Raw genomic sequence first — 23,009 nt, forward strand, 5'->3', positions numbered from 1 at the left:
TCTCTACAAGGGAGCTAGCATCTCGAAGAGATTCAGCTGCTTGGATTGGTCCTCTTCCTCATGTGGATATCCGCAGAGGTTGGACACGTGTGCTGCTTCAAGTGAGCCTTTCAATATTACCCCGATTATCAGATTGCGGTGAAGATCTACCCGCACAAGGTGAAGATCAGATCTTTTCCTCTAAAGTATTTAATCTTAATCTATCTACGAACGGTTTTAAATACGTTCATGCGATGAACGGACCGTGCATGCGTCTTCCACTGCAGTTTTAATTTTCTGCGACATGCACGGTTTTCCAATAGATACATGTAACACAATAGAGATTCATGATGATAGAGTCCAACGGTGCTTGGCAATAGTCGGGATAAGGCTAGCGCGACAGGTGGTCGTAGCAACACTGATCCAGGATCCTCTACTGGGTCAACCTGGGTCCATGATGAAAACATCTAGGACCCTTCTACTGGGTCCATAGATCTATGTGAAGAGAGAAACGAGAGACATAATCCAAGTAGCGAGAGAAAGCTCGGTAGAAAGAAAGTCCCACAGAGAGAGAAATTAAGAGATAGAGAAGAGAGAGAAAGTGGAGAGAGGAGAGAGAAAGAAGAGAGAGGGCTCTCTTCTTCTTCCCCAAAATAAGGAAGAGTCATTCTCTCCTTCCTCTTCTCGAATCAGGGGTGGCGTGGCCACCACGATGGCCTATCCCCGATGACGATAGCCGACCTAGTGATGGCCCTCAGCCGCGGTCATTGCCGGCATCGGCGGCAATTGCAACGGTGGCCGAAGCTCGACTTGGGGGATGTGGATGCACAAGGAGGAGATGGGGAGAGGGAGAAGGAGTTCCGGGCGGTGGGGTTGCCGGCATGGTGGCCGCGGCCCGTGTGGTGCAACGACACCTTGTGGCGAGGTAGTCGGCGGCGGCAAAGCCCGAAAGATGAAGCTGAAACAAAGCATTCCTGATTTGGTAGGTAATCCAACGATTCGCCAACCCAAATCAATGTGTCAGCAATTGTAAAACTAGGAAAAGAAAGAGAAAAAGGGGAAGAGCTCTCACCTCGGTCCGCCGAAGCTTTCGGCAAGGTTTCCGGCGAGGATTTGAGGAGAAGATTCGAAAAGGCATACTTGGGATCGGTCGCAATTCCCAACGATTTTAGTGGTGGAAATCAGAGGAGGGGGAGGAGAGTTAATTAGGCAAGATCTCCGAGTTCGATTTGAACTATCCTCAGGGGAGTCCTCCTTTCTGTCGAAATCGAGGAGGAAAAAGACCTCGACTGGGATCTTCTTCCCCGATCGACATAGGTCGGCTTTGAGCCCGGCCCACAAGCCCACAGGTGGGGCTAGTCCATGTCGACTAGGCCTGGCCTCTTCGAGCCAGCCCATGAGCCCCAAAAATTTTTTCGGATTATTACAAAAATAACCCTACATTAGATGGATAATTGCAAATGGACGTTTCCAATGTTCTCCGATGCTTGATACTGATATTGATTATGTCAACTTCTTTGGTGTATCAAACGGTTCTATATTATGAGGTAAAAGCAACTATTTCATCAATCAGGAAATAAGAACCAACCTTTTCTAATAGCTCTTGTCACACTTATAGGTTTTAGATATGCTTGAATTTAAGAAAGCTTTATACCAGACGTCTATGATATTAAAAGAAAAATAAGAAATAATTGTTTCAGTGATTGCTGAGATTCCGGTTATTCAAGCTGGACTTGGCCATAATAGACTTGTTACTTAGAGTTTGATCAGAAGTAATTGAAGTGACTCATTTTGGCACATTAGTTTGAGGCATTCTAATGTTATCCTTGGTTCTTAAGGTCTCAAATTATTGTTTTTCTTTTTAATATCTAAATATAACGAACTTTGGGAGTTGCCTTGAGTTTACAAAGTTATAGGAAAAAAAGAGAGAATCATTTTTTTGTAAAACATTCAAATGCATCATGGATGTAGATCGAATACAAATCCTGGCTGTTGGTTCGAGCTTTTCTTTGTACGTTAATGTGAAGCTACATTTTGTTTTTGACCTAGCAAAACAAATAATCTAACTATTTAACACACATCAATAATAATAATAGTAATAATAATAATACTAGTAATGATGAAGATGACCATGATAAGGATGATGATGATAAAAAGAAAAGGTAGAACTCCCGCCAAACCCACTCTCCATGCTAATTACCGCATCCTTATCCACCATTCCCTTTTAATGTTCATAAAATGAGTCCTAACCGTAGAGGGAATATCTTAAAACGTCACTTTGAGTTCATCTAGGACTTTGGAAAAGAAATCTGTCAAGAAGAGTATCCTCATAAAATAATCTATGCAAATCATACAGACGAAGGGACAAATTAATATAGATCGTATCCTTCAAGTATTTGAAAATTTTCTTTGGCTTCAATGATGAAAGCATCAAAGAAGAGGAAGCGAAGTTCAGGAGGAGAGCAAGGAGAAGCCAGAAAGAGGCGGAAGAAGTATCACAAGTTATCTTCCACCACTTCATTGTCCTCTTCTCCTCCTCATCATCCTCATGCTCATCATATCACTCTGCATCATCAACATGGTCATTGCTGCTTTCGTTGTGGAGGTTGTATTCTTCTTCTCATAGGCTTTCCATGTCATATTCTCCATTGCCGGCCTCTTCGTTTAAACCTAACCATAGGTTTTCTGATTACGACTGCTACCGCAATATTTCATGCCACTTTTTTTCTTCTCTATGGGCTTCTATGTCTCAATCATCCCCCACTTCTTCGCGTCATTCATCATCTTATTCTTCACCTTCATGTGGCACAAAATCTCCATTACCCACTTTTTCTTCATCAAACGACTCGCCATTGTCTTCTTGTTCTTCTTCCTCTTTTTCTTCACCATCTTATTCTCGATCACCCACATCTTCTTCATCAAGTGACTCACCATCATCTTCTTCTCCTCCTCCCTCTTTTTCTTCACCATCTCATTCTCCTCCTCCTTCCTCCCTTCCTTCACCATCTTATTCTCATTCTACTTCCTTTTTTTCTTTAACGTTGCACGTCATCATCTTGATCTTGATGAAAAAAAAAGATTCTTGATGGTCTATAGGTATGTATATGCATTATCAAGTGAACATGTTTTATTTTTTTCTAATTTTTTTTCTTTTTTTAACGCATACTATTATGTGATTTAGATTTCGTATATTAGTGAATTTGGTGACCAATGCAAAATACATATAAAAAAAAATCACTATTTGAATGATAAAATTTGCAGTTTTATTTGTTTTTGTTGGAAATTAATTGGTTATGTAAAATTTAGCAGTTGTGACCTTAGTTTCCCTTAAATAATATTTAAGGTTTTCTTCTTTAATTCCACTACTTGGTACCTGGCTTTAATATGATAACGGTGAAGAGAACTCCGTGTCTGATTTTGATTCGTCAAGCGACCTTTGAACATGCATGGATCAGAACAAAAAAGATTATTAGCTTGACGAGGATTTTTCTTTTTTTTTGATGGAAAGCTTGACGAGGTTATTGATCTCCTAGAGGAGTTGAAGCATAATACACCAGATTTATCCGGGAAAATAATTATGTACCAATTTCCCTCTAATGACAAGGTTGGACTTGCTAGACCTAAAAGTTATCGAGCATGCATTGGAGGATATGGCCACTATGGAATCTTCAATCCCTTTTTCGTACTGAGCAAGATTTCTATTGCACAAGAACTAGCTATTGGAGCTTCTTCTGGAAATTCTTACTCATGTTGAGTCTCTTGCCTTGGCTACTGTTTGGAAACCTGAACACAATTCTTGGATAACTCTCTTGCCATTTGGGAGTTGCCGAGCAGACGAGAACAAATAGTCTTTAGTCTTTTGAAAAATATGAGTAAGGCATTTGACTAAAAATATGTGATATATGGTATCCTCAAAAAATTGGGATAATGGTGGATTTAGTGACCATCTCACTATTTTTTGTTGAAATAATACAAATTTAAGCTCCACCTTTGTCTTCATTAAACAAATGAAGCTAGTTGAAGTGTCACCAATGGGTACGATAAGAAAAATAAAAGCTAAATTACAATCTTAATCTCGTCGTTCCTTTCAGAAAATCAGAAGAAGAGAGAAGGAAGTTGTAGAGCACCGTTTCACTGTGGGCCTGGCCCAATCTGGTTCGGGTTGGGCCGTCCATTTAGGCCACTCAATGTGCATTCAGCACCTAAGAAATTTTTGGTTAAAGGGACTCGGTAGGTAGTCCTAAGTTACTACGTGATAGTAGGCCCTTTAGTAGACCAGTAGAGAATTTTGAGTTTTCGGATACCTCGGATGATCTTTGATATTGATTTGGTTTTATAAAAGAACAATCTACTAGGCGTTGAGTAGGGTTCTGCGTATCTCTCAGTTCGTAGATCGCGGTGTGGGCAGATGATTAGTCTATCTGGATTATCGACATAGAGGTAAAATTCTTGTACACTTGCCTGCATGATTATTGGTATTTTGTTTCTATATATATATATTATGTATGATATTCAAATAATCAAGATAAGCAAGTTGCAAGAATTTTTTTATGATGGTTTCTGTATTAAATTATGTTTTGATCATATATGCTTATGATCGATAGTATGATGGATGTATATATGAGTATAACTTACATTTACATAATCAAACTAATGGATGTCGTGCTCTAGATTAACTATATTATATTGATTTCCCCGTCATGAACGAAAAATGTGACATTTATTGATTGCCCCATCACGGGCGGAAAACGTGACCATGGTTAGTTGATAGCTAAACATAAAATAGTTAATATGAACCTGTGTAGACTCTAGGCTAATCTTGTTACTATTGATTGTCCTGCCATGGGCGAATAATGTAGCACTTATCGATTTTTTTTATCACATGCGTGAAACGTTACACCTATCGATTGCCCCGCTATGAGAGAAAAATATGACCAGGGATATAACCCAAAGTTGAAAGTATATGGGATCTTGAACTCGGATTGGATTGCAGAAAATTTAATGACAAGTTACTGAAATCATTATTGAAAAAGTAATTGGATATTGTATCATGTATCGCTTTGAGTAGGTGTTAAAATCGATATTTGATTATATATGTGAAATTTGTTTATTTTGAGTATAGCTAATAGCCAAACCAGGATTTTATAATGTTCATGTTATTTTCAAACCATATATTATTATGATACTGTGGGTGTGTGTGAGGATTCTTATGAAGCTTTAAATCTTATATCTTTTGTTGCTTTTTTTTTTTTAGAGTCACAGGGTGCATAGCTTTTGGATGGGTTGGCGTTAAGTTCAAGCAACAGTCATTAGTTAGTTAGCTAGTTTATTTTCAAATACCAATGGACAGTGAAAATTTGTATTTGAATATTTGAATTATTTGATTATAATGGAATTCGTAGTTGGATCCTTTGTTATAATTTGTTGATTTAAATTTATGGAATTCATTGAAAAATTGTTTATCTAGTCCTTATATAAACTTTAGCCACTGCTCTAGAGTTCATGCAGCCATGTCACATTGTCAACCTAGATAATGGGTTCGGGCGTGACAAGCCACCTACTTTACTTAAATCAGGATATAATTTTTATGGAGTAGAATATAAGGGAAGAATTTAGAGGAAACACAATCTGAAAGCTAACTAAGCACTGCTTGGGATTTTAGATTCGCATGAAGGAACGTGAATCATTCTTTCACACTACTTGAACTTTTAGATTCAATGGTGGATTCATGTGGATTCACATGGTGAATTCTTTTTTTTCTATAAAAGATACAAGGCCAACCTAATATTAATATTTTCTTTTTGTCAAAAAAAAAATATACATCATTCACAATACTTCAGCTATTTAGCATCAGCTGAATGGGGTGACCAACAGCCGCCTTTGCAAAATTAGAAGTAGGTATTTAAAGGTTAAAATCAGTATCATATATGCTATCATTCGATTACGGTTGTTAAACTAAAACTTGTTTCAATATTTAATAAAACCTAAATATCTAGGGAACAACAAAATACTACAAAATGCACATCGAAAACTGGACAGCTAGATATTTGAATGATCCCAGCAAGACTTTTCTGGTATATCCACCAGAAAGCTAGGGAATATTGTTCTTTTCATATGCAATATTTTTTTTTTTTTTACTGGAACTCATCAAATTAAAAACAAAACAAACAAACAAACTTAAGCCTGCCGGCCGCACCTTGCGTCTTTTTCTAATTAAACAAGGTCTTAAGAGAAGAACCCTCAAACAAATAAAAGGAAGTCAAATTTTGGTAAGAGTCCGTCTTCGATCCATCCGGCCAAACTTCGTATGCTCAAACTGCCTCACAAACTCCTCCGCAATTTGTTCTGCATCGTCTTCGACCGGTTCTACATCGCTGCTGTACTCGTCATCAACCGTTGATTCCAGAAGAAGAGAGGATGGCCGCTTGCACCTAAGGATGCACCGGCCCGCTTCCACCGTCGAGCTATACCACGTTCCACAATGTGGGCACGTCCTTGGGCATGGCCGCAAGCGCGCACCACCCGATCCACCATCTGGCTTCAGCGTAAGCAACTCCGGCGAACCCTCGGTATCTCTGAAGAAACTAGTCCAGAGTTTGATCGAAGCGCCGCAATGGATGCATTCGACGTTCGACGTGTTCGGCCTTATCGAGGCTTGGAAGGAGGTGCGGCATTGCCGGCAAAACAGACGGCAATCGCATCGGCTCGGTTCAGGCTGGGAAGAAGGCTCGGTGGCGTCGGGCGACGGCGAAAGCCTCTTGCATGCCTCAGTGATGAGCTTGAAGGCGCCTTCGGCGGCGGCTGAGGGGTTCTTGTCGGGATGAACAAGGAAGCAGAGCTTCCTATACTGCTTCTTGATGGTCCCGCCGTCAGCGGAAGGCGCGACGCCGAGGACGGCGTGCCAGTCGGTGGAGTTGTCCGCGAGTTTCTTCGTGGCGGCGGCAAGGTGAACGCAGAAGGCGGCAAGCATCTGAGGGAGGCCGGAGTGGGTCGGATCGAGGGATTTCGCCTCGAGAGCTGCTCCGATGGCACCTTCGATGTCCCCGTCCTTGAAATTCTGCTCCGCTCTCTCTTTCGCCTGCCGGGCTTTCTCCTCGAACTCCATCGGATTGATCGATGATGGTTGGTGATCGGATTGCTGGAACAACGCACACTATATAGGATTGGGATTTATGGTCGGTTGCTCGAAGAACGGTATATTTAACGAGTGGACTTGGTCTCGAAGTAGGCAGAGTCCGACTAGGAGAAGTTGAAACGCACCGATACGGATCTCAATCAAGGGCCTTCCACCTATCCTTTTCCAAACCGGGCGTCCATTTGCACGAATCTAAAACGTTGAGCTGTAAAACGTTGGTACGGATTATCTCTACCAGTGAGTCCGCCGTTAAGAAGGTTGAACTTGTGGGCCTCTATTCTTCCGGAGCGGTTGACCACCACCACCGCCTGGCATGTTGCCTTCTTCTCCCTTTCCCTTTTCAGTAATGGATGACGTGGCGGCGATCCGTGCTTGCACTGCTCTCCGCTAACTTTGGCTAGGAACTGAATTTGCCATAGGAGGAAGGATGTTTAAAAATAAAAAAAAACTACAAATACGACAAATATAATCATTTTTTTCGATGAAAGATAAATTATTATTTGGATATCTTAAAAATTTCCCATCTAGAATAATAAAAAATATCAATAAGATTCGCATTCTTTTAAAATTATAAATTTTTCTTACAATTTTTCTTGACGTTAAAGATTGAATTACTATTATTATGATAAACATTTATTATTTTCTTTTTCAATTTTTAAATTTTTTATTATTAATATTTACTCATTTTTTTTGATGTTATAGGAATGATCGGTGGTTAACATATGCTTTAACCCATGACTTGGCATCTAAAATAGATCCGTCAGGGTAGGCAGGCTTAGGATTGCGAGGGGTTTAGGCTTACTCTAGTTATTGATTCCACTAGCCAATAAGTTGAAGATACAATTTTGATCACAAATACTATTAAGGATGCAGATATGCTACATGTAATATGCCTTGGAATCGACAGCAGCAGACATGATAGTTTGACTAACAGAAGCTCACCATGAAGCCACAAGCCGACCAACAAAAACCTACCACATGTTGACCCAAAGGCACAGAGGAAGTCCTTCAAATTTCAAACTCTTCTCCAAACTAGCGACAGTTAGGCCACGATTGTTAATAGTTTCATAACTGCATGACAAGCGAGTGATTCATGCCGGCAAGATACATGGGCTAATCGCTGGGGATTGATTTTTGGGACACACGCGATCTGTTACCAAAAATGACTGGGGCACACGCCCAATTTTCTCGATGACGGGCGCCAGCATTTGTCTACATAAACAACTCCCGAATTACCTTCCAGATAAGTGCCCCTAAGCTCTTTTAGTGCACATACATTCTTTTTACATTGCCACTCTGCCACTCTTACAACATCTATACTATTTTCTGAGAGTTAAGTTTGATTTAGACATCGAAGAATTTTTGGCTAAACACTCTCCGACAAGTAGATTTTCTTTATCTATGGTATTTTAGATCGAAGCATTGATGCCAGAGTTACCATCGGAGCATCCTTTTCACCTCAGAGATATACAACCTTCAAAACGACCTCTCTAACTAGATAAGCACACCAACCGAGCTCTCTAACGACCTCCATCTAGGTTTGGCCCAGTCTCAGCTATAACACTCTGAAGTGCACCTTGCATAATGCGCACCAATAGACATTGATGAATCCGACTTCGAACAACTTGCATGGATAATCATTCATATGGAAAAACAATTAATTTGGCACACTTTAATTGACTTAAGACAATTTCAAAACAAAGTTCACAGTTGCCAACTTGCCGAGGCTCAGCTGATAAGCATCTCTCTTAACTTCAGACGGATCCAGGATTCGAAGCCCTGTAATGGTATATCTACTGTGTTTCTCAGAAAAAGAAAATCATAGCCATAATCACTTTAACAGACGATTCGAAAACCATTATGTGCAGACTCCACAAAGCTGGAGATGCACCTCCAACAGACAAAATAGACATTCCAGCACCTTTCAATATCGAATGCATCACAAGGATTAATATGACTGGCTTCATTACATGGATACAAATAGATGCTATCACCACCGGCGGCAACAAACATCTTCAACATTGTCATGTTGATGACTAGCTACATTGATACTACCATGGAGATCGATGTTAATGCCGACATCATTACAGCCCTAAAATACCAGGGCCATGCTCATCCATGGTAAGAAAAACACTGCTGTCCTGCCGTCCCCTTACGGCAAACAAATTGCAATAACTGCACCTAATAATCAAATCACCGGAATCCAAAGATTTGCAGTTCCTGCTGCACTTGGGGCATGCAACTTCAGCCTTTGAACTAGATTTATCCGGATTCCATCTGGACGAGGAAGACCAATTAGTTTTAGGATCCGAGCGAGAAGAGGAAGACCATGTAGTTTTATGATCCGATCGAGCCGAGGAAGATCTTGTGCTTTTAGGATCCGATTGGATTGAGGAGGGCCTTGAGCTTGATCTAGCACCTGAAGTTGAACTATGTTGGTCACCAGCACCTGAGTCTGAGGGCGAGCCACCCGTACCCGTTGAAGCTTTCTCTGAGCTACTGGCGTTGCCAGTTATGGCCTCCCAAGCCTGGCAGACAAGCTTAAACGCGCCCTCGGCGGCGGAGGAGCGATTCTTGTCAGGGTGAATCAAGAGGCAAAGTTTCTTGTACTGTTTCTTGATGGTTTTGATGTCGTCGGAGGGGTCGACATCAAGGACGGCATACCAATTGGTGCGGCCTTTGGCATCCTTGGAAGCAGCCGCAATGTGGACGTTGAAGGCGGCGAGCATCTGAGGAAGGCCACGGGCAGAGGGGAAAAGCTTTCGGGCCCTGAGAACCATTCTCTTGGCACCTTCGATGTCATTTGATTGGAACTTCTCCTCGGCTTCTCTCATGGCCTTCTCGGCCCGTTCCTTGTCCATGTTTGCCTGGTGGAAGACACAATGCAATAGGTCAGTGGAGATTTACGGAAGTCTACATATATAAAAGTCTAGTGATATAATCGCAGGAGAACGAATACTTAGGAACCGGGGGGTACAAATTCGCTCGGCTTTCTTTACCGAAAGCACTCAGCCTTAAAGGGGGTTCGGGTTGTACGAGTATCTTTGGCGCGAAGGAAAGATTGAGCTTCTTTTTGCCTATTTCTTCATCCGGCTGCACATATCTCGAAGCGGCCATTGCTCGATCCACGAAAGAAGGCGAAACATTCCTTCGTGCGAAAGATACAGCCAGAATCGCTTTAAAGAGCATAATTCGCTTTTCGTACGAGTGGGGGTTACGAGGAGATGGAATAAATGGATTCGTTGAGACCCTCAAAGTCCCGATGTCCACGGGAATCCTTATCGCTCTTAAACGTGGGAGAAGCCGAGAAAGCTGGCGGTAACGGGCCACACCATTTACCATAGGATTCGGACACCAACGGCCGGCATGCACCCCAGTTGCATGCATTACTATTGGAGCTCGTGATTCAGTGAGGACTGATGGATCCTTCTGCCACAATACTCGTGTGCTTAGGGCTGCATGTGGATGGGCTTGGGTGAAGCATTACATAGCTGGACCAGGACTTTGCAAACTAGATTTGTATCTAAAATTTGATTCTGTCAAGTTTTATTTTGGATTATATCTGGCTTCCGTCTAAGGGTTAGAGATGTTTAAGTTTTAAGCGATATGCCGGTCTAATCAGAAATTTTCGAGTCCAGTCAGATCCACAATTTCAATCTTGATTTAGGACTTTTATCCACACCATAGGTCTAAACTTCAAATCGGATTCAAGTTTCCTGAACCACTGGCACCTTCACATAGTAGCATGGTGCATGTGATCATTCTTTTGTGTCTACAGCCACTTGCAAGACAAACCTATTCCAAAATTCAATCAAGAAAGTAAAAGATTGAAAGAATGAGAGAACACTGCATTATAATTTCATAATTCTTCGTAATTTGAATTTCATATTCTATTGGCCTTAAACTTTCGGCGACTGATACCAGCTCGTCTAATTTTGTTCTCTTCTTGATGCTGCTTAGGCATCTGACGTGATTGAAGGGAAACTAGATCAGACCAGAACTCCATTGAAAAGAATAGGTTGAAGTGCTTAGTTTTTAATATTTCTAGGAGCATCAAGGCTCTCAAGAAAAATCCTAAATGGAGATAACACAAACCAATCATGCTTTCTCTCACGTCATGCTCGTTCATAGTTGCCATACTAACAATTTATGGAGAAAAAAAAGAGAGCAGTTAACCTTGGTACAAACTGGCCAATATAATGATCAACAGCAGATGCATTTTTCACTGCTAATCGGATCGGCATGTACAGACTAAAAGAAGCCAATTGTGAAGCTCAATCAGCGGCAAATTGATGCTCCACAACCCTTTGACATGGAACTCATTGCAACAGTTAATGTGGAAACGATCATGGCATCCTCGCACTGGCCAACATAGATGCTCACACCTCTAGTAATACTAACATCATCCACTTTATAAACATTGATGTTCACGTTACTACCACCATGGATCTTATGAGGACCAGTGCAGGAGATGTTTAGTTCTACATCAATTATTCGCCGAAAAGATCTTAGATACTGATACATAACTAAAGAACCCAAGAAATACCCTTCGGCTAGCAATCTTAAATAAAGTCTTTACAAATTGTATCAGAGTGAACCCAAGAAATACCCTTCGGCTACAAGAAAATACATATTCCGCGACTAAGATTCGAGTCGCCGAATAACCATATTTGGTCGCCGAAACCTTTTCGCGACTAAAATACTCTTCGTCGCCGAACCCTAGTCACTGAAAGGTTTTGGCGACCAATATTGTGTGGTCACCTAAGGTACACCAACAACGACCAACGTTTGGTTGCCGAAGCAACTTTTCAGCGACCAAATTTGTTGTCGCTAATTCCCACGCCGACCAAATAGTTGGTCGTGGAATGTTTGTCTTCCGCTACCAAAAATATGGTCACTGAATGTCTATCTTCCCCCACCAATAGTTTGGTCGTAGAATGTATTGGAATGCATTGGCAACAAACATTTTTTGGTGGCAGAAAGTATTAACCTGTATTTAATTAATAATTCAAATTATAAGCTTAATATTTATTTTTGAGCTCGTTCCAAATCCTGTACAACCAACACAGCCTATCCATTATGCATATTGCACAATACATTTGCTCATCCAAATAGAAGTATACACAATGTTGGAGAATCCATAATCATTCATTATAAATATCATTCATACACAAAGTCAAGCAAACCTATTAACCATTCATCAAAATGTTTCATCCATACCATATGTTAAGGTGATAATCATCACCAAACACATCAAAATGTAAATTAAAAATTCCAAAATATCTGATCTTGCAATTCATCCAAACAACCATCATGTAGATAAAAATATGAATAAACAAAAAACTGATTTCTGCTTGTAGACAACTCCACCATGATCATCTGAACAAAAGCTATCCATGTACCAAAAACTAGATTCACATGCTCATAACTCCACCATGTATCTGAGAAAGCAAAAAAGAATACACAATCAATAACCACATGTGAAAAATAATAAACTAAAATTCAAGTATAAGTTCACAATGATATTTCGCTTAACTTGGTCCAAATCTCTAAATAACCTACGTAATATAAATGAGAATACATACCAACGAGTATTTGTGCCACCAGTTGAATACATGGCCCCATCATGATGGATAGACGACTTATGCGTTTGAGTCTTTTCCTTTAAGAACTCTGTCACCAAACTTGTAAGATGTGCAATTTGCTTCTGTTCTTCCTCTCGCTCTCTCCTCTCCTGTTCCAATTGCCTCCGCAGCTCCTCACGCTCCATCTCACGCTCCATCTTCATCTCCTCCATCTCAGCTTTAAGTTTCTGTAACTCCCCAACATGGTCTTGTGACACACGACTAGGTGTGGAAGAAGATGAAGAGGGCTTCGGCCCATCCCCAAATCCAAGAATGTATCTCTTCCTTTTTCCAAGTGCCTGCCTAGACATCTCCTCTGATGTTAATTGCACACCGGATTGGGAAGATTCTTCTCGCAAGCTCAACATCTTTGACTGTCAATGCAAAGGTAACAACAGAATTAAATGTATATATAATCTTGCAAAAGCATAAAGTGATTTAAATTATTATTGAGATTTTAGATACCTACATGTTTCACGGCGCAAATAGGATCAATCCACTCTTTGTTCTTCTTGGTATGAGTTTTCTTATAGAATTCTGGAAATTTAAGGTTTTCAGAACCATTAAACTCCGGCTGCAAAGTGTAATTTAGATTAGCATATAGCCACTATATAATAAAAAAACTAGAATAACTGTCAGATCTACTTGCATAAATGATTCCAAAAATATACATGCAGCAAACTAGAATAAAAAATCTACTTGCAGCAAATTATCTGTTTTACAATAGCCAAAACTATCCCATAGACTGTTTCACAGGCAATTCACTAAAAATATAGCCAGTACATACTCAAAAATATATTACCTGTATAGTCATTGTTGCAACAAATGACCGAGATCCTGAACAATGATTGTACTCAAGCTTTTTCCTATTCTTTTTGCCAGCTTTTGATCTCACCTTCAAAAAAAATACAAATTAAAAATCAAAAGAAAACATTATGATCAAATATTTTACTTATAAACTCTGAAGCACTAAATATGTAAGTTACCTTGTGTTCTTTACTTTTCCACACATCGTCAATTAAGTGGCGCCAATCCTCTTGAGTCACATGTTCGTATGGATGACTATAAGGATCCACATGTAAGACGTTCTTAACATGCTTGTAATGCAATTTCATATTGTGCCTCCAATTTCTGTGAATATTGTAGCATTTTCTATGGACAGCTTGCTGAGCTACTAGATTGCCATAATAATCATCCGAGATTTTGAACTTGTCCTAAAAACATAAGTAAAATCATTATGTAGTATGATCAATGCAACTATTACAAGTATGTAAAAAAATATTATGCAATAAATAATTACAAGGACAGATTGTATGATAGCAGATTGAGTAGCCTCGTCTACATGCCGCCACGTCGATATGCCCTTAATTGGACACATTCTCCTAATATACACCCCCAACAGACTGGCTACCTTTGGGGCATTAATACCACATAAAGCATTCCACTCATCAAGTACTGGAACAGAAAGCTTTTCTCCGCCATTCTGGGCAATGAGCTTATCAATTCCTTTCCCAACTGTCTTACCCCGCACGCGCTTCGATGATGAACCTGCTAAAATAGTTAAATACCTTAGGCCATAAGACAAACCTGCTAATGATAGATAAAGAGAACGCAAAAAAAACACAAAATCACTGAAATGCCATCATTTTACCAAGAGTATATTAGCAATAACAAGATTCAGAAAGATGAGTTTTCTCACCCACGTTGTTGGCAATAATAGGTGGACTTGAAAGCTCGTGGGTTTGCTGGGTAGAAAAGGTGGGGAGCAGAGTAGGTTGGGCAGCCATCACGGGCACAAGTTCAGCATCTCCAGAAGAATTCAGTTCTTCATTATCAGATGGCAGATACTCTTCATTATCATTGCCATTGCTAATCTTGTTCGGTCCTTCATTACCATTCTGATTTGAACCAAACAATGCCTTGGACATACCCGATATGCCAAGAGCTTCTAATCTCATTGAGTTCATTTCAATCCTTTTTTGCCTTTGCCTTTCGTATCCCGTCAGCTTCTGGGACAAGCACCCAGGCTTCACAAATTTTTTACCTACTTTGTGCATCTTTCAAAATAAAAACCAGATAGATACAATATTACATTCAGCCATAAAAAAATATGGAGTAAAAAGTACATCACACTCTCCATAAAAAATAGAAGCATGTAAGATAAAAATGGATGATTTTCATTAACATATAAAATAGAAGCATGTAAGATAAAAATGGATGATTTTCATTAACATATAAAATAGAAGCATGTAAGATAAAAATGGATGATTTTCATTACCATATAAAACAGAAGCATGTAAGATAAAAATGTTCAACTTTGCTATGGATAGATCATTAGAGAAATATATCATAGCTCTAAATCTACGAGTGTATCACTGTCACTATCAATGTCTTCTTCTTCATCGCTAGGCTCCTCCATTACTTCATCAACACTCCCCCTGGCTTGATCTCGCCCACGGCACTGCAAAATGACCTCCTCTTGAATAATTTCAGCATCAATATCATATCTGCGCAAATCCATTGTGGTTGGCTCTTCAATGAAAATTGGTTCAACGTCATTGGTTTCATCTTGTTGGAATGCATGATTGAGAACAATGGATCTTGACAACTTGAATGCTTTGTTTTTTATCATTCATGCACTCGACACAAGGACACCAAATATCATTTGCTGAGCCTAAATTTGCCACCGCAAATTCAATAAAGGACTTCACCCGTTCTCTATACTCTTTACTCTTCATTCTATTTTTTATTGTCATCCAACTCTTGTCCATTTTGACTGACCTACAAAGTACTTCATCAAGTTAGATTGATTAGTTTATAGATTTATTTTTGTATCCTGCAAAAAAAAGTTGCAGCAAAAAACCAGGGGCGGCCCAATACATTTGGGGGCCTAAGACAAATTCAGTGAATGAGGCCTTTTCTTTTTTTATTATTATAATAATAATAAATTTTAATAAGTATAAAATAGTTAAAAAAATGATATGAAAATAGATAGCTGTCAAGTATACTATTTCAACAAAGATGCATGAATCTAACAATGATAGACAAGAAGCCTCTTCAGTTTAATATAATCCTTAAATAGAAGCATGGAAAAATAATTAATTTAAAAGAAGTCCCATCCCACCATCTCCCATCTCCCATCTCCCATCTCCCATCTCTCCTTCGATACCCAAGCTACCTCACAGCACGGCAACCATTCAACCCAAACAGAAAGGAGTAGAAACAATTAAAAGAATCTCCACCCTCTAAGAAGTCCATCTCTAATCCCCATCTTTCTTCCCGATGGCCCAGCTGGATAAGGAGTAACGTGAGGGAAGGAAAACCAAGACCAAAACCAAAATAGTGATGGTCCCCACCCTCTAAGAATCTCCACCCTCTAAGAAATCCATCTCTAATCCCCCTACTTTCTTCCCGATGGTCCATCTCTAATCCCCCTATCTTTCTTCTCTCCACCCAAAACAAAACTACTCCACCCAAATCCCTCTGACCGGAAGCCCTGCGGTGGCTGCGGCGGCGAAGGAGGCGAAGCCCTCCCGCCTCACCTCCAAATCTCCTGACAACTCAGCCCCGACGACCCCCACCACTCCGCGGTGGCAGCGGCGGCGGCGAAGGAGGAGAAGCCCTCCCGCTTCGCCTCCAAACCTCCCGACGACCCGGCCCCAACGACCCCCACCTCTCCGTGGTGGCTGCGGCGGCGGCGAAGGAGGAGAAGCCCTCCCGCTTCGCCTCCAAACCTCCCGACGACCCGGCCCCGACGACCCCCACCTCTCCGCGGTGGCTGCGGCGGCGGCCAAGGAGGAGAAGCCCTCCTGGGTTTCTTCTTCTCCCGCCTCGCCTCCAAATCTCCCGACAACCCCCGACGACCACCACCTCTCCCTCTTCCTCTCCCTCTCCCTCCGGCCTCTGTTAAATCAAATAACAGAGGACCCCCGGCCACCTCTCCCTCTCCCTCTCCCTCTCCCTCCCGGCCTCTGCTAATTAAATCAAATAAGGGAGGACACATACCTTGGACGCCGACGGCGAAGAGCTGAGCGAACGGGCGAACGGGCGAAGGCGATGGGTGAAGGTGACGGGTGAAGGCAAAAAGATAAAGCAGAAATTACCCCAAAAAAAAAGTTAAAGTAGAGAAATAGGAAATTAGGGTTTGTTTGGTTTCTCAAACCCCCTACATACATACTTTTCTCGACTAAATTTTTTTTAGTCGCTGGAGGTGAACCTTTAGGGGCCAAAATTTAGTCGCCAAAAATTTCCGTGACCAAATATACATTTAGTCGGTGTAGGATAATTATTCTGTAACTAACAAGAATATTGGTCGCAGATAGCCTTATTTTCCGCGACCAAACTTTAGTCGCCAAACGTTTTACCTCCACCCCGCCAACTTGGTTTTGATGTTCCGCGACCAAATATACATTTAGTCGGTGTAGGACAGTCATTCAGTAACTAACAAGAATATTGGTCGCAGATAGCCTTATTTTCCGCGACCAAACTTTAGTCGCCAAACGTTTTACCTCCACCCCGCCAACTTGGTTTTGATTTTCCGCGACCAAATATACATTTAGTCGGTGTAGGACAGTCATTCAGTAACTAACAAGGATATTGGTCGCAGATAACCTTATTTGCAGCGACCACTATTCACGTCATGCTCGTTCATAGTTGCCATACTAACAATTTATGGAGAAAAAAAAGAGAGCAGTTAACCTTGGTACAAACTGGCCAATATAATGATCAACAGCAGATGCATTTTTCACTGCTAATCGGATCGGCATGTACAGACTAAAAGAAGCCAATTGTGAAGCTCAATCAGCGGCAAATTGATGCTCCACAACCCTTTGACATGGAACTCATTGCAACAGTTAATGTGGAAACGATCATGGCATCCTCGCACTGGCCAACATAGATGCTCACACCTCCAGTAATACTAACATCATCCACTTTATAAACATTGATGTTCACGCTACTACCACCATGGATCTTATGAGGACCAGTGCAGGAGATGTTTAGTTCTACATCAATTATTCGCCGAAAAGATCTTAGATACTGATACATAACTAAAGAACCCAAGAAATACCCTTCGGCTAGCAATCTTAGATAAAGTCTTTACAAATTGTATCAGAGTGAACCCAACTTATAACCCATGTGGACTATAGGATACTGCAACATGAGCTCATTTTGAGGCTGACTCTAGATCAATTGTGGTACTTGTGATTAGACTTGAATGGATCTAAACCAGTAGCGTGACAAGAATGTCTACAGGACTAAAAACCTAAAAAGTATTTTCCACCTAGCCATTTTGGATAAAATTTGCCATTTTACCATCCCCTCATGCCGTCCACCTGGGGCATGCAACCTTGGCATCTGAAATAGTTTTTGTATCAGACTGGGCTGAGGAAGATCCTGAGCTTGGCCTAGCACGTGAACAAGATTTATGTTGATAACCAGCACCTAAATCTGCCAAACCATCTGAGCCTACATTTGAGCTACTGGCCTTGCTGGATATAGCCTCCCACGCCTGGATAACAAGCTTAAATGCATCATCGGTGGCAACGAAACAATTATTGTCCGGTTGAGTCAACAAGTGCAGGTTCTTTTTCTTGATGGTTTTTATTACAGCTTAAAATCATACATGTTATGGGAAAAGTGGATCATCCAGAGCACACAGTCAAAACACCGAAATTCGGTGGCAAGCGTGACGATTCCAAGCATGTTCTCAGCGCGCTGGACCTCAGCGTGCCCGACCTCAACGCGCCCAACCTCAGCGCCCACGACCTCAGCATGAACGATCCCAGCAGTCACGACCTCGGCAGGCCTGTCCTCAGAAGGCACGACCTCGGTAGGCCTGGTCTCGGCTGAGTTAAGCTCGATTGACCTCAAGGCCAAGAAAGACCCAGTCAAATGGAGAAATCGACCCCCACTCCACCGAAAATCACGTCCTCCGTATTCGGGATCAAATTCCGCAATCTCTGCCTCAACGGCTGCCAACGTTCGAAATTCACACAATCTCAACCGGTCGCCAGCTAGCCCGAGATCTCAGGCCGTTTGCGGTAATTTATTGATTCGTATAATCACACCCGACAGCAAGTAACAGTTGCACCCCCTCCTATAAGAAGGGGGGAAAGCTCTAAGGCGGGACCATCCTCTCCTCCGGCTCAAAAAAAAGATATCTCCATTCTTTTTTTCCATTAAAAAGCCTCTCTCTGACTTAAGCATCAGAGGGCCTTCGTCGGAACCCCCGGCCAAAGGCTTCTTACAGGTCCGCCGGAGACAGCCGTCTGCCACCGCACCACAGCCGGAGCTCCTCCTCCTCGGTCCGCAATCACCTTCAAATCCAATTTCCAGCAACAATACACATCCCGTCTATTATAGTATATATGATATTAGATATTACGGCTGCCATATATTGTATACACTATCTTAGTATGATATCACAGCTACCACAAATTGCATGCTCGATCTGATATATGAGCTCGAATGAATCTCTAAAAATTATCGGATCTAATTATCATATTCAAAATTAGTATTTATATTAAATCATAGAATTTTACTATTGTATTATACTATATATGATTTTTTGTATCTTTTCCATAATTATGAAATTTTATTATTGCATTCTACTATATATGGGAGCTCAACTTGTAAGTAAAGCATATTAATGCTATGAACAGCACAAGCAATTTAAATCATATATCCAATACAATTTTTTCAGTCCTCCGGCAGCAGCAATAATGCGAACACTGAACGCGGCAAGCATTCGAGGGAGGCAAGGAGAGAGGAGTAGAGTCGCTGGGCCTAGAGCACCAATGCACCATTCTCTAGGCACCTTCGATGTCATTGGACTGGAACCCTCTCCGCCTTGTTCTTGGCCTTCTCGGCCTCCTCGTCGCAGTCCATTTGTTTGGTGGAGGGTAATAAACCCAGGAAGTTCATATGTGAGACCAAAGCGGAGCGAGGTACGGAATACAAAGGAATGAGCTTTAAGAGGCATAATTAATTCCATACCTGAAGCAGATCGCACACAGTTCAGATGCGAGCAGACCTGTGGGAATATAAAACGGAGGGATTCATGTCCTCTGGCACAGATTTCACTGTTTCACCAAATTACGATAAGCATTGGTAACAGCATCTACAGATCCTCTAATTCTCGGTGTTTCCTTTTTATTGAGGAGGAACGGAGGAAGTGAGTCACTTCCCCCAAAATTTATTAAGAAAATAAAAAATTACAGATTGATCAACCCGTAACGCTAACTATTATGATAGGAAAATACACTAAGGGCTCGTTTGGTTCGCGGGAAGCATTTTCCTTCCTAGGAATATGATTCCTGGGAAACAAATTCCTAGGAAGAGGATGCCTAGGAAAGTACTTTTGGTTCGTTTGGTTGATCATGGGAAAGTGACAAATTTCCAAGGTGCTTATGTTTGGTTGGCCATCCACTTTCCTAGGAAAGTTATATATAATTCCTATTATGCCCTTAATAAAAATTAGGTTTTTAATGCCTCTTTAATGCTTCTTTAATGCTGAAAGGACTTTTTGGGAAAAAGTAAAAATGGAGTGATTCCCGCCTCATGGGAAAGTAACTTTCCCATGTTTCTCATGGGAAAGACTTTCCCATGAAATGTGGGAATCACGTTCCCATGGGAATATAACTTTTCCTTCTCTCTCCTTTGAAAACTCCAACCAAACAAGAGGCATCTCATTACTTTTCCGTTGACCACACTTTCCCCCCTTCTTTTCCCGCGAACCAAACGAGCCCTAAGACTTTAGATCGTTGTCATCTGCATAGAAGAATATTTGACGGTATCGTCTCACACATACATGTGAGGCCCTCCATCTAGACATGAGCTCCATGTCACAGGTTGCACCAGTTACGTAGCCTTTCTTGTTATATATTTGCACGAATTGCAAATTTCTTTTTCAGGTGAACCTTGAGCGTTTCTTTCTTCAGAGATCGCTTCTTGGATTTAGTTTCTCGCGGCCAACTACAGACCAAGCTTAGGTTTCGATGGTCTACCAAGATATCCTTACTAAACCAATGAATCCATCAAGAAGATATCCTGGCAAAAGATACTGAAGTATTTTCTTGATTTCTCTGGAAAAGTAAAAGATGTCAATGTTGTTGCTGTGGACATCATAAAATAAAAAAAGAGGTTAATAAAATGACTAATCGTTGACTAAAATTGTTGTATAGTTAATTCCGTCTGCGTCTCGTCTGTCACTTGATTTCCTCCATGATAGGTATGGCCAACTGAGTTACTTAATACCGAAGAAAATTTGACTAAGATGACAAAAGTCTTTGTGGACTTTAGAATATTTAATTTAAGGAAGGTTATCTTCCCCAAGTACATGATTCACAAAATAATTCAAAAAAATTATAATTGTAAGCGTTGGTTTTGGGTGGATGACCTAGACATGTGGATTATGTCCTTTTGTTTCATGTTACTCTTAGGTCGGACTTGGGAAGGTGACACCATAGGACTTGATCGAAGAAAAAGAGTTTTAACTAGACATTAAATATGCAACCCCATATATCTAGAAAGATAAACACAAATATGATCCTCTGACTTGGCGACCATTTTTTTTCTTAGTATCAATAGAGTATAGCTCATGTTATATAATTCCGTAACCAAAGACTTGAACTTGTCCGTAGTTTGGTATCTACCTCTTTCTGCAAGAAGTCTCAAGACAAACCTGAGTGGTGATGAGTAATCACCATATTCTCAAAAAATTGACCATTCAGCACTTGGACAGACGAACAATGACAAACTTTTATTTACGAAAGATAGCATGACCATGGGATATGCTGCCTCTCAGGCAAATATTACAGACAAAAGAGAACCAGTAACCTTGACTTTTCTACGAGAAAAGCAGGGAAATACACAACCGAAAGGTCTTCCATGTTAACTATTAGACTCCTGCAACCACCAAACAGACAAAATTAAAGATTGCTTCTGCTGCTAAACAGATCAATATATATAAGCTGGAACCAGTGCTGATCTAAACCACACTAGCAGTGTTGCACCGATTAATGCAGGCATCCACGCACTTCTCAACTGCAGCAATATTGCACCGGCGAATGCGTACATCACCACTTCCATCCAAGTGGGCATCGTTGCAACGGTCGATGCGGATATTGCCGCTCTTTGTGGCATAAATATTATTGCACTGGTGGATGCAGATGTTTCCGCTTCTTTCAATCTGGACGCCGTTGCACCTGTGAACCCAGATGTTGCCACCGCCGTCAGCACGAAAGCCGTCGCACCGGTGGACGGAGATATCCCCTCCGCCCTCAACATCAAAGTTGTTGCACCGGTGGACGGAGACCTTCCCACCACCCTTGACAAGGACGTTGTTGCACCGGTGGACAGAGACATCGCCGCTGCACTCAACGTGGATGTCGTTGCAACGATGGACGGAGATTTTCCCGCCACCCTCGACGTCGATGTTGTTGCACCGGTGCACGGAGACGCTGCCCCCACTCTCGACATGGATGTTGTTGCACCTGTGGACGGAGACATCACCACCGCCCTCGACGTGGATGTTGTTGCACCGGCGGACGGAAATTTTGCTGCCGCCCTTAACGTGGATGTTGTTTTGACGGTCGATGCAGATGTTGCCGCCACTGACGACTTTGAGGGCGCCCCTGTTGTATTTGATAGTGTCCTCTTGGATGCTAATCGGCGAGCCCTCTACGATCACGATGAATTTGCCGTCGTTGTGATATGATGCAGTTAGACCGCAAAGCTTGCAGCTGATAGACGAGCTCAAAGGAGCGGCGATGGTGCACAGACCACCACATCTTGGGCACGGCACGGTAGGTTGGAGAGGAGCCACAACAGGAGGTAGTTCAGCTAAAGGGGGGTATGGAGCCATGAACTCAAGTATCTCAGGCTTGGGCAAGAGAGGGGAGATCAGAGAGAGGAGAGAAGAGGGCAGGATGAGAGTTCTCCCTTTCTCAGGCAAGATTTAAAGGAGACGTCTAAGGGTACAAGCTTGTAATTACATCCTACACGGCCGTCAATCACAGCCGTTGGCATTTATTTATGCAGGCGTGCCTTCAGAAACGAGCGGTTGGTGTTGGCAGGTGCGCGCCGCGTTGCGCGTCGTTTAGGAGATAATTTCTCCTTCATCGGAGTAAATGTCGATAGTGACGGTCAACGCCATGCCTCTATGATGGCTTCCACCGCGTGATCATTAGCCGTTGCACCGTGGATCCATGGACAGCTGTGACCCCCGGCCACGGATTGTGGCCTTGTCGAATGGGAGAAGAGACGTTTTT

The 23,009-nt window shown here is 41.7% G+C and overlaps 3 protein-coding genes and 1 long non-coding RNA gene across 4 annotated transcripts in view; 1 reads left to right on the plus strand and 3 right to left on the minus strand.

Annotated features, from left to right (window-relative positions):
• LOC103707157 (probable proteasome inhibitor) overlaps positions 1-23,009 on the plus strand; it is a 72,277-nt gene that overhangs the window by 11,305 nt on the left and 37,963 nt on the right. The gene's annotated exons all lie outside the window — the stretch shown is intronic.
• Positions 9,041-10,072, minus strand: LOC103707162 (dnaJ homolog subfamily B member 14-like). The gene has a single exon (XM_008791549.4). The coding sequence runs from the start codon at positions 9,973-9,975 to the stop codon at positions 9,199-9,201; it is 777 nt and encodes a 258-aa protein (XP_008789771.1). The 5' UTR covers positions 9,976-10,072; the 3' UTR covers positions 9,041-9,198.
• On the minus strand, positions 12,496-13,910 carry LOC120110551. Its single transcript, XR_005511672.1, has 5 exons — positions 13,725-13,910; positions 13,541-13,633; positions 13,208-13,275; positions 12,700-13,112; positions 12,496-12,555 (listed from the first exon to the last, which is right to left on the minus strand). It is a non-coding gene; the product is annotated as an uncharacterized LOC120110551 (long non-coding RNA).
• LOC103707161 lies at positions 21,474-22,701 on the minus strand. Its single transcript, XM_008791548.4, has one exon. The coding sequence runs from the start codon at positions 22,601-22,603 to the stop codon at positions 21,728-21,730; it is 876 nt and encodes a 291-aa protein (XP_008789770.2). The 5' UTR covers positions 22,604-22,701; the 3' UTR covers positions 21,474-21,727.

The sequence above is a fragment of the Phoenix dactylifera genome, chromosome 4 (assembly GCF_009389715.1).
Source record: "Phoenix dactylifera cultivar Barhee BC4 chromosome 4, palm_55x_up_171113_PBpolish2nd_filt_p, whole genome shotgun sequence".
Taxonomy (NCBI): Eukaryota; Viridiplantae; Streptophyta; class Magnoliopsida; order Arecales; family Arecaceae; genus Phoenix; species Phoenix dactylifera.